Source organism: Hemitrygon akajei, chromosome 16 (genome assembly GCF_048418815.1).
Source record: "Hemitrygon akajei chromosome 16, sHemAka1.3, whole genome shotgun sequence".
In the NCBI taxonomy this organism is placed as follows: Eukaryota; Metazoa; Chordata; class Chondrichthyes; order Myliobatiformes; family Dasyatidae; genus Hemitrygon; species Hemitrygon akajei.
In genome coordinates this window covers 90,689,901-90,702,243 of record NC_133139.1, presented here as the reverse complement: position 1 = coordinate 90,702,243, position 12,343 = coordinate 90,689,901, and the positions used below count along the sequence as shown (strand labels likewise).

Genomic DNA, 12,343 nt, shown 5'->3' with positions numbered 1-12,343 from the left:
TTCAACTAATTGGCCACACTCCCTCACCCTATCTCTGTAAACTTATTAAAATTTGAAGCTTTGCTGGTTTTATCAGGCATTCATTGACTGACAATCATTTAACATCCCCTTGTTCACCAACATAAATCAATTTCCTATCTGTTTTAATCAGGTTTTCACATCCCGGAAAGGCTCTCAATGTCTCTGCATTTTCCATAGTCTTGTATCCCTCTGTCTTCTCTGAAGTTCTGACCTCCCTAATTTCTCTAGCAAAGCCTCTGGCAGACATTCCCTCAACTGTTGAAGTCCTAAACTCTAAGTCCTAAATGCTCTTTCCAACCTCTTCATCCCTTGCTTTACCTATAAGACTTTAAATGTTTTACCCCACTTTAATATTTAATAATTTGTTGTTAATTTTTAAAATGTCATCTACAAAGCATTTGGAAAAATCAAAGTTTAGATTTGCTGAATCTGAACTACTATTCTTCCTGCGTGACAACTTAGGGAATGAAGAATTTTCAGAATTTTCTTAAATAAAATTGTAAAATGAACAAGATAGGTCCTGCTCATCAAAACAAAATAAGCATCTGTTAGTCACGTGAGACCATGGATTTGTGCCTTGGAAGGGCACAGGCCTGGGCAGGGTTGTATGGGAGACCGGCAGTTGCCCAAGCTGCAAGCCTTCCCTTCTCCACGCCACCGATGTTGTCCAAGGAAAGGGCACTAGGACCCAAGCAGCTTGGCACTGGTGTCGTCGCAGAGCAATGTGTTGTTAAGTGCCTTGCTCAAGGACACAACACGCTGCCTTAGTTGAGGTTCGAACCAGTGATCTTCAGATCACTAGACCAATGCCTTATCCACTAGGCCACGCACCAACACAACCTCCTCATCATATCTATACCAATCAAGAACCAACACACACAAGCTTGCTAATCCAAATATGCTTTCTATTCCAGTAAAGTTTGACATTTTCAATCACCCATTGAGCAAAATATTATACAAAAATATAGACATTTTATATTGAAACTGTTTATAAAACAATATTATTTTCCAAAATTACATTCCGTCCAAGTTTTGCTTTTAAACTGCATACCACAATATCTTTGACACATTTTGATATTCCTGTATTGCTACTAATTTAATACAGAGAATATAATCAGCGATGCTGTGGCAGCACTTTACCAGATGGACTACTGTGGTTCAAGAAGGGACAAGTCATAGGTGAGTTACAACTATTCCGAGAACCAGTTTATTTTTTAAAGCACTCTATTTAAGGCAAAACATACCGCATTATTTGCAACCTCCAATGTGTTTTCAGTCTGATTTGGTCACAGTATGACTGAAAGTTTCAAAGACCTGTGTGATAAGAATTTTGGAGTTGAGGGGTGTGACCTATACAGAGCCCAGCTGAAATGGTGTCAAATGGCATACTAATATGTCGATAAATATGATACATTATATTCCGAATTCAATGTGAACCAGACCTTTGAAGGTGCAGTGGTTTCGATGTGGGAATGGTGGTAGATAGAGCTGGAATACAGTCTTCCAGTGACATGACCCATTTCTGTGATGTATGTATTATGGGACTTTGCGTCTGCTGAACTCCAAATTAGGCTCACATTTTTAAACTCTGACAATCATTGTCTACCCTTCAACTACAATGGCCCATAAGATTAATAATGGCTTTATCTGAGGTTTGGACTTCATACACAATGAAAACACATAGTATACCCTTGGTATGTACTGTATGCCTATGATAATAAACTTGGATATGTAATCAAGAATAATTGTGAATGCATGTGATATTTTTGTTACTTTGAAATTTCACATGTCCTTTCCCAAAGGGTGAAACCACAGTCCAGGTGTTAAACAAAGTTCTTAAACACTGCCATTCTTGACTTGGCCATTCTCCACTATTTGAGGTTCAACATGATCTGTTTGTGTGTTGGGATCAGGAGGAGAAGCAAGACTGTTGTTAGGAGGAGTCTTGACTGAGATATCAGCAGGAGCAACTTGGCTGGGGGCTGCTAGCTGCTGGTTGTCCATGATCTTGCCAACGGTGTTCAGTAACTCTGTATACTGTTGCTCCATTGAAAGCAGGCGAGCCTCCTGTAATGAAAACCTTCAGGTTAACCACAACTCTGCATTATTAAGTCATACATAGTTTACAAATGACAGCAATATTTCCACACTTGTTCAATAAGTCCTCCTGTGTCTAACTCCTCGTTCCAGCACTGGGTCCTCATCCTTGCAGATCTCAGACCTTCAAGTACACTTCAAATGGGATGAAGATTCCTATTTCCACCAGCTGTCCAGGCAGTGACTTCACCACCACTCGGGGTTTTTTTCCTCCCAACCCACTCTGTAACCCCTCCACAAATTATTTTAAATATTTGTCCCCTCGTTTGAATCCTCAAAATCAGAGATTTGTTACAGCTTGAAAAAAGGGCCATTCAGACCCTCAAGTCTATACCAACTCCATGTAAAGGCAACTCTATTAGTCCAATATCCCCATAACTCTGTGAATCCCTTTTGGAGAATTATCCAGCTCCCTTTGGAACTCCATAATTGATGGAAATATTCCTAATTACTTTGTCTATCTCCCCTCATCATTTTTAGATGATTACAAGGGTTCCAAAGAAAATAAAGTGAAATAGCAAAGAACTTGAACAATCTAGGCATTGTGGTATGCAAACAAACATGGCAAACTCATCTTTGTAACTACCACTGTAGCAGAACACTGTTCCTGAAATTGAGAGAAGCATCACTGATCCTTGACCAAGGGAGCACAATAATAGAAGCTGGGCTACTTAGCATTCAAATGAGATTTGGGCGACAAAAAAATCTGACTGCATCAAAAAATCCTGCAGTTGCACATGGAAATGGGCTCATTTATTGTTTTACATTAGCAGTCAGAGATATCTCAGACATTCCTCTGCTTTTTGTATCATTGCCATGTTCTTCTATAGCTTTTATGTTAAGTAAACAGTTGCTCTAAAACTTTATCTCCAGTTTCCTCTTATATGACCAAATCCAATTTTGCAGGGGATAAGCACAGGATAAGGGAGCATTTATTGACAGATTCCAGTCCTGTATGAAATTGAAAATCTGGGCAAGTGGTGCCACAGTAACAACCTCTCACTCAATATCAGCAAGACGAAGGATATGATTACTGACTTCAGGAGGAGGAAACCAGAGGTCCGTGAGCCAGTACTTATCGGAGGATCAGAGATGGAGAGGGGCGGCAATTTTAACTTCCTCAGTGTTATCATTTCAGAGAACCTGTCCTGGGTCCAGCACAAGTGCCATTATGAAGGAAGCACAGCAGCGCCTCTACGTCCTCAGAGTTTACAAAGATTCTGAATGACATCTAAAACTTTTACAAACTTCTATAGATGTGTGATGGAGTTAACATTGACTAGTTGCATCACAGACTGGTATGGAAACACCAATGCCAATGAATGGAAAATACTACAGAAAGTAGCAGATGTGACCCAGTCTAGGTAAAGCCCTCTCACCATTGAGCACTGTCTCAGGAAAGCAGCATCCTTCGTCGAGGACCCCTACCATCCACATCATACTCTCTTCTCACTGCTGCCTGCCTCAGAACCCATACCAGCACATTCAGGAGCAGCTATTACCCCCTCAACCATCAAGCTCTTGAATCAGAGGGGTAACTTCACTCACCCAATCACTGAACTGTTCCCACAACCTATGGACTCTTCATTTTACATTCTAAATATTTATTGTGTATTTATTTATTTATTGGTTTATTTATTTATCTTTCTTTTTATATTTGCACACTTCATCTTCTTTTTGCACGTTGGTTGCTGTCCATTCTGTTGGATGTGGTCTTTCACTGATTCTGTTCTGCTTCTTGTATTTACTGTGATTCCCCGCAATAAAAGTGAATCTCAGCGTTGTATATGGTGACATCGATAATCTTTGATAATAAATTTACTTTGAACTTTGAACTTTCTAGTTCACAAAGAAATTTCCTTTTAACAAAGAAAAATTGTCCGGAACTTGCCTTTTCTTTGGGAGATGCATGCTCTAGGATCCTACCCATTTCCCCAACACTTCAGAGCAAGACACCTCGTTTAAGGGCAATAATCTTTCAATTTGAAAACAACACCCATAACCTATAAAAGAGTATAATTTTAATGCAACTTGTCCCACTCCCATCAGGGAAGAGGCTACATATCATGCACACCAGGACCACCAGACTTAAAAACAATTACTTTCCCCAAGCAGTAAGGCTGAATAATACCTCCACCACTAACCCGCCCCTCCACACCCCCATCTCCACTAGTTTTATTATTTCTTTTCAGGGTCACCTTGTATATAGGCACTTCTGTGCGTAGAATCATTTTATGGACAGACATACAATCAATCTATATATATAAGCTATCTTACGTATTTATATTTATCGTGATTTTTATTACTGTGTTCTTTATCTTAGTGTAGGTTTTTATATGATGCATTGGATCTGGAGTAACAATTATTTTGTTTCCTTTACACTTGTGTACTGGAAATGACATTGACCAATCTTGAATAACAAGCTAACAATACAGTGGCAGAATGGACACCCTGTGTAGCGAGAACTAACCACACCTAACCTCCCTCACAGTGTTTTGTCATAGAGGGGTTGGTGAGATGCAGGGAAGTGGCTAGGACGTACAGGTTAGTCAATAGGAAAGTTATCCAAGATAGAAAAATAGAATTAGGTAAAATACTATCTGCTCAAGAGTTAACAAATGACTCAGGCAAGAGATAACGGGGTGAAGATGGCGTGGTTTTCCAATGCTCCTTGGAGAATTTGTGAGGAAGAACTATTAATAACACAAGATATCCGTCTTCAGGAAAGCAAAAAACAACAAAACAGGCAACCACAGGAAAAGACAGGTAACTTGTGCAGGGGAGGTGGGTTTGGGGGTTGATGTTCTTGTAGTATTGTGTTGTTTTTTTGTGTAGGTTTTGGGGGTTGATGATCATGTTGCCATTCTTTTTTGTGCATGGGGGAGTGGGTTTGATGTTTTTCATTGAATGACTTCATGGTTTTCTTTGTTTTGTGGCTATCTTGGGGAGACAAATCTCGGTTGTTTGCTACATAAAGATTTCGATAATAAATGGACTTTAGAATTTTTGAACTGTTGAACATCAGGCCATTGAGGAGCTGTAACTGATACTGAGTTTGCTGTTGTTAAAAGCAAGTTACATCTGTAAACTGACTGGTGTGTTAACAGGACGTCGATAAAGGTATTGCAGTGGATGCTGTGTTTTTGGATTTTCAAAAACTGAATCCCAACAAACAATTTTAGTTGGAAAAGAATATGTGGGATTCAAAGAGATGTCAGAAACTGTATATATGATTAGCCAAGGGATAAGAGACAGAATATCAATTATAGTCAAGAAATTGGAAATAACAGAAAGAAATTATGGAAAGAATCAGCAAATCAGTCAGCACCTTTAGAGAAAGAAACAGTTAATAACGTTGACCCTTTATCAGAGGTCTCTGTGTTTCATTGAGATAAATCTTCTAAACTTCAAGAGGATACAGCCCAGTAGTTAGTTTAATTACAGAGAGCACCTGTGGAGGCCTGGTGATCTTAACACAGAATGGATGAGAGAAATTTGCAAAGTTTTGAATGTGAACTTGGGTTTAGAGAGTCCTCAAATACTTTGCCCACTAGTTACGGGTCTGTTTTCAAATAGCGAGTGACACTTAACGTACCAAACTCTCAATCTTCTGCTCGCTCTGGGCCACGATTTCCAACTTTTCAGCATCCTTCTTCCTTTCCTCTTCAATTGACTCAAGCCTGGAGGAGCAGAAGACAGATCAGTGTGTGATCGGGCTACGGCACAATTAATGCAGTAACCACTGGGCAGTGCAGGAGAAAGTCACCATCAAGAGCAACATGGCTGTCTTCACAGGGACAGGTAAATGAGGGTGACTAACTCACAGCCCCACATGTTCATGCTGACTCTTATCCTCTCCTGGTCTTTCTTTTGTTCTTTGCTATCTTGTCTAACTGAAATACAGTATAATTAACATTCTGAGAGTTGTCTGAACCCTTGGGCCTGTGATGCTCTCACAAGCAAGTTTTCTCACTCTACTTGTACATGACAATAAACTTGACTTGACCACTAGAAATTCATTTCATTTGCCTCCTTTTCAGTCAAAAGAAAGACTTTCATGTCACGGCTCTTTACTGCCAATGAGGTAATTTATACTGGCAATAACTGCTGTATTGCAGCAGCCAATCTACATATAGCAAGTTCCCACAGCAACAATGCAGTAAAGGACATCTTTTTTCTGAGGCTTGAAGGATAAATATCAGCCTTTTTCAGAGATAAATGCCCTGTTCGACTTTGAAACAATGTGCTAGATGCCCATTACTGTTAACAATTAGTTGTAGAGACATACCTGGTGAATTGTAGAGCACAACATTTGTTACTCATTATTTGATAGAGTTTTAATGTTCTTTTAATTTGGCATAATTTACTCCCAGACTAACATTGCTAAAGAAAGATGGGCTAGTCATAGAGCACAGAATCAGAGTATCTTAACACAGAAATGGGCCCTTCAGCCCATTTAGTTTATGCTTACCTATCCTAACTACCTGCACCTGGACCATATCCCTCCAAATCCCTCCTATCCATGTACCTATCCAAACTTCTCTTCAATGTTCTAATTGAACCCTCACCTACCACTTCCATTGACAGCTCGTTCCACACTTGCACCACCCTTTGACAGAAGAAGTTTCCTCTCAGATTCCCCTTAAATATTTCACCTTCCACTCTAAACCTGTGGCCTCTAGTTTTCATCCCACCCAAGCCAAGGGGAAAAAGCTTGCATACATTCATCCTATCTGTACTCCTCATAATTTTTTGTCTGCTCTATAAGATTTCCCCCCATTCTCCTGCTGACCAGGGGATAAACAATCATCATACAGTAAGTAGTGTCAGTGCACAAGTGGGCTATAACAGTAACAGCCCTTGAATATCCTGAACTAAGGTTCCCGAATTTTTTTTTTTCTTTGTTATTGAGCTAGGGCCATACAGACCATAAGACACAGGAGCAGAATTAGGCCATTTGGCCCATCAAGTCTGCTTCTCCATTTCATCATGGCTGATCCAATTTTCCTCTCAGCCCCGATCTCCTGCCTTCTCCGTGTCCCTTCATGCCCTGACCAATCAAGAACCTGTCAATCTCTTCCTTAAATACACGTACAGCTGCCTGTGACAACAGCTTCCACAGTTTCAATGCTCCCTGTCTAAAGAGTGTGATCTTAGCTGATCATGTTAAAGGAGATTGTTGATCCCTCACCTGTTAGTGAGATTGGTTATCAATTTGTCCCTTTCTTCGAGTTCCTTTTTCTGCTTCTCCTCACTCTGTTGAAGCGTTTGCTCGACCTGTTCTGTCATGCTGGCTTTAAGGTCCTTTATCTCCTGGTCAATTGCCCCCACGGTCTCCTGGAGACTGGCAATGTCTTGTTCGTGCTGCAGGATGGTCCAGAGAAGAAAAATTATGTTATTCATTTCCTCAGCTGAAATAAATGATTTAAATTTCCAGGCCAGCTTTATATTTGAGAAAGATCTTGGCTTGGGCATCTCGTGGGACCTGTACAAGCCAGATGGGCTGCACCAGGGTAAGACTGATCTCACTGGGGAAGATCAGTCTGTTCGTTCGTGCAGTTCTTCTTCATTCCTGGGATGTGGGCATCACAGGCTGAGCCAGCATTTAATTACCTACCCCTAGATGCTCTTGAGAAGGTAGTGATGAGCTGCCTCATTGAACCAGTGCAGTCCCTGAGGTGTGGGTACACCACAAAGCTGTTAGAAAGAGTGCTTCAGGGTTTTAGTGCAATGAAGATGGCAGACCGCCAGTGTATTTCCAAGCCTGAAAGAGTGTGACTGGGAGGGCAACTTCTAGGTGCTGGCTATAAGCCGAAGAAAATCTGCTGATGCTACTGGAAGGCTGCTGACCAAATGGTAGTGAACCAGGTGTTTCTGGCAACAATCTGGCAGTTTGTGGTCATCGTTGAATATCATTGTAAACATTCATGTGTTTACCTCACATCTCAACTGACCTGGATTCAATCCTGACGTTTGGTGCTGTCTGTGTGGAGTTCTCCCTGCGACCACAGGGTTTCCCTTCTCCCCTGCTACCAATGACAAGCTGGTAGGTTAATTTACAATGGCCAATTAACGCTGGTCTAGATGGTTGGCAGGAGAGTATAGGTGAGGTTGATAGATATATGGGACGGGTAAGTTACAGAGAAATAAGGGGAAATTGTCCAGAGAGCTGGCAGATTAAAAGGGCCAAATGCTCCCTCTATTCCACAAAGGAACATGAATTTGAAATGAAATTCCACTAAGACCACTGTGAGATCTCAACTCTTAGCATTTTTAGCCCAGACATCCAGATTCTATCTCAATCATTTATTAGCCACAAAGAAAACAAAGTTACTTTCCAGGAGACTCATCAAACAGCATCTGGCTCCAAGACACATGGCAATATTTTAAGGAAGATGCTGGAAGATTGGTCAAGAAAGGGGAAACACAGAGAAAAGGAAAAGCTTAGGGAGGAACTTTTAGACATAACGCCTGGCAGCTGAACTCCACCATGGATGGTCCCAAGCCCAGCTACAAAAGGAAATGCTTTTGGCATGAGGCTAGCAATCCTATCATTTAAAAACCCAGTGCTATATAAATGCCAATAGAAGCTCCAAAGTCCTCATCCTTAGAAGAAGGATCTTCAAAGATGGGCTACACCTGGGGACAACTGTACTGGCCCAGTACAGAGGACGCTCAGCAGCCTAAGCCCCAGTTGGGGTGATGGTTTTAAGTAAGTAAAACCAGGCAGCTGAAGGCTAAGTAAATTGAAGGAAAAGCAAGAGCCCAGGAATGGAGGTGCACAGAGAGCAGAGAGAATAGAAATGGAGAGTGGCAAGGCCATGAAAAGATATAAAGACTAGGATGAGAGTTTTAATACCAAGATCTTAGTTTACTGGAACTAGTTATGCCACAAAGTGCAGGGGTGCATGAATTCGTGTGAGGTAGGACATGCTGTAGAGTTTTGTACAATGAATTTAATGAGGACAATGGCTCCAAAGAATGTTCAGTATTCACTATGAGTTTGCCTTTGATATAGAGTCATAAAGGAAGACACTATCAGATGCAATATTCACCTTCTCAAAAGGTTTGTTGCCTTGACTTTCTGATTCTCTCTGCGAAGACCACTTCTCATTTCCTGCATTGCGTTCCCAAGGAACTTGGGACTTCCTGAATGAATCAAACAGCATTTGGCGAGGGTGGTGGGTCTGTCGAGAAAAGAAGGTGGTTAGTGCATCCAGGGTATGAACCGCTCTGAGATCTTGAAACACAGAAAAGGAGGTCAGGCTGGTGGGAGGAAATGAACTGAGTGACACCAACTAAGACAGCCAATCAGAAATTTGGTTTCTTTGTCCTAAGGGAGACCGCTATTTCTCCTTTGCTATAATAGACAAGGAAAGAGAAAGAGAAAAACTTACTAGAAAGTGTTCTCGTCGAAGTCTGTTGAACCAAAGCCTCCCACTCTAACCCTGGCCAAATCCAACAATGGCTGCTCTGTTTACACCTCACTACCCAGGCGATTTTCCACTCTGCAGACAAGTCCCAACAGGCCCTGATTGCTTTTGAAAACTGGCACATAAACTCCATAAGGATCTGTCCCCAGCTCTCTCTGCAATAGGGGGAAGGTATGACAGCATAGCAGTCGGTGCAACACTTTTTACAGCAACAAGCTGTAGGCTTGGGGTTCAGTTCCTGCTGCTGCCTGTAAGGAGTTGGTGAGTTTTTCCCATGACCATGTGGGTTTCCGCTCACATTAGGGTTAGGGTTAGTGAGATATAGGCCTCAGAAGTGTGGCAACACTTGTGGCTATCCCCTCACTGATTTGATTTGATGCAAACCATGCATTTAATTGTTTGGTTAAATGTACACATGACGAATAAAGCTTGAAGCAGTGCAGTTCAGTTGAGAGATGGGTTAGTTACCTGCATCTTCGGATAGGGCCTGGGGTGTGTGCGAGAAGGTGGCGACCTCAGAGAGTGCCTGCCAGACGCCGGCATCCTCGTTAAGGTGCTGTACTCTCGGCCTGGCAGGCCAGTGATGGTGTCCTGGTCCGCACAGTCTCCCTTGTCCAAACTGAGCTGGCCGATTGACGACTTCTGCGCCAGGCTGGGTCTCTTCCGAGCCGGCGCACTCTGGGTGCGCTTCACCGTGGCCGCGCTGTTGCTTGGCAACCTGCTGTGGGCCAGCTGCGGCTCGTCCACCAAAGGCTTCGGCAGGCTCAACAGAGATGCGCTGACCTGGTCGACGTCCTTGGGGGCCACGTAGGACGGTTTGTCCAACCGGCTGTACGAGCTGAAAGAGAAAAGCAGCCATGTGAGTATCTCCTGGCTGCACAATGTCCACCTTGGGGGTGGGAGGTGGAGTGGCACAGGGTGATCACCAAGTGGAAAAGCCAGAAGGTGCTTGAGTACTGACTTTGCACTTTCCTGGAGTATAGTGCCTAGCTCAGCAGTTAGTAAAATGCCTTATAGCACCAGCAACCTGGGTTCAGTTCCTGATGCTGTCTGTAAGGAATTTACCGGTATACACTCTTCCCATTAAACAAGTGAAAACACTAGTAAGGGGGACTATGCTTTGGGCATGCTATGTTGCCACTGGAAGCGTGGTGACACCTGCTGCCCCCAGCACAAGCTCAGACTGTTGCAAATGACGTTGTAGTGTGTGTAGGAGCCATGTATCTACTTTCTGTCTTTATGGTATTTTGTTTTGCGTGTTAATTTGTCGCATGGGCTGGGTCGTGGTAGGGGCAAAGGGTATAGTTACCTATCATTGCTTTGTCTTACATCCACTTAGTCTAGGCAGAGCCAGAAAGGCAGCTATTTGGAATGTTTAAGTATGCTTATTTACTCTTAAAAACAATTGGACCGCTTATTTCATTGTATCGCTAGTTTTAGTTTTGTTCATTTGTAATCATTTTTATTATTTGCCTTTGCTAGTTTCTTATGGAGGATCTTAAACTTATGAACTTAGCTTAATCACAGGCACTAGCTTCTATAGTATCCTAGATATCTTCAAGGAGCAATGCCTCAAAAAGGCAGCATCCATTATTAAGGACCCCCATCACCCAGGACATGCCCTGTTCTCATTGCTACCAACAGGGAGGAGGCACAGGGGCCTGAAGGCACACACTCAATAATTCAGGAACAGCTTCTTCCCCTCTGCCATCAGATTTCTGAATAGACATTGAACCCAAGAACACTACCTCACTACCTTTTTTATTTTTATTTTTGCTTATTTATTTATAATATTTAAAATATATTTACTGCAATTCATTTTTTCTCTGTTATTATGTATTGAATTGTAGTGCTGCTGGAAAGACAATGAATTTCACAACACGTGCCACTGATATCAAATCTGCTTCTGAATGAACTTTCTGCGACTGAAGAACACGTGTCAATCCCTGTACTTGGTTTTAGAGTGGTTTTGGTTTCTTTCCAAGAAAGCGCTACACTATATGTTTTTATGTATATACGACAAATAAAGCTAACCATTAAAATCTTTAAGTGTCTGAGTACCCTCACAGATGGCATTGATGATTATTGCCAATACAATCCATTCATCCAGACAAGTTGGGCACATTCTATCCTGCTCATGATTGGTGTCTTGAAAGGTTTTGGGGTGTCAGGAGATGAGTCTCTCCTGGCAGCACCCCCAGCCTCTGACCCCACCCTTGTCAAGACACTCTCAATGTAACCAGTCCAGCTGAGTTTCTGCTCACTGACAATGCCTTCGGGAATTATCAGCCAGTAATTGTTACTTTGACGACTTCAGTCTGTACCCTGTCACCAACATTTCCCTTGCTACCTCCACCCCTTCCCCTCTGTGTAGCACATACACATTGCTGGAAGAACTCGGCAGGTCAGGCAGCATGTATGGAAAGGAATAAAGATTTAACCAGATTGAGACCCTTATCTGGAATCTTGATTCCTTTCCATAGATGCTGTGTGAACTTTTGTTTATTTTGTATGTTACTTTGCATTTCCAGCATCTGCAGAACCTCTTGCATTTCCTATTCTAATACAAGTCCCTTGCCCTGAACATCAACTCTGTTTCTCTCCTCACTGATGCTGCCTGACCTGCTGATTATTTCTGCCAATGTATATTTATGCTTCAGATTTTTAGTGTCCACAGTTTTGTATTTTTCACTCCATTTAACTGATGGGAAATGTGTTAATGGTAACACTATCATTACTCAACAGTAAGCATACAACCTTTTGTAAAATAGACGACCAAAATGGCCCCAAAG

The 12,343-nt window shown here is 42.0% G+C and overlaps 1 protein-coding gene across 2 annotated transcripts in view; it reads right to left on the bottom strand.

Annotated features, from left to right (window-relative positions):
- Positions 1 to 302: 302 nt before the first annotated feature.
- The window catches only part of LOC140740291 (ras GTPase-activating protein nGAP-like), a 121,019-nt gene continuing 108,978 nt past the window's right edge, over positions 303 to 12,343 (bottom strand). For both annotated transcript variants that reach the window (XM_073069433.1, XM_073069434.1), the window contains 5 exons: positions 10,020 to 10,389; positions 9,174 to 9,305; positions 7,310 to 7,482; positions 5,714 to 5,798; positions 303 to 2,088 (listed from right to left, as the gene is read on the bottom strand). In XM_073069433.1, coding sequence (XP_072925534.1) covers positions 1,858 to 2,088; positions 5,714 to 5,798; positions 7,310 to 7,482; positions 9,174 to 9,305; positions 10,020 to 10,389 — 991 coding nt within the window. In that variant the 3' untranslated portion in view covers positions 303 to 1,857. The remainder of the gene's footprint in view (positions 2,089 to 5,713; positions 5,799 to 7,309; positions 7,483 to 9,173; positions 9,306 to 10,019; positions 10,390 to 12,343) is intronic.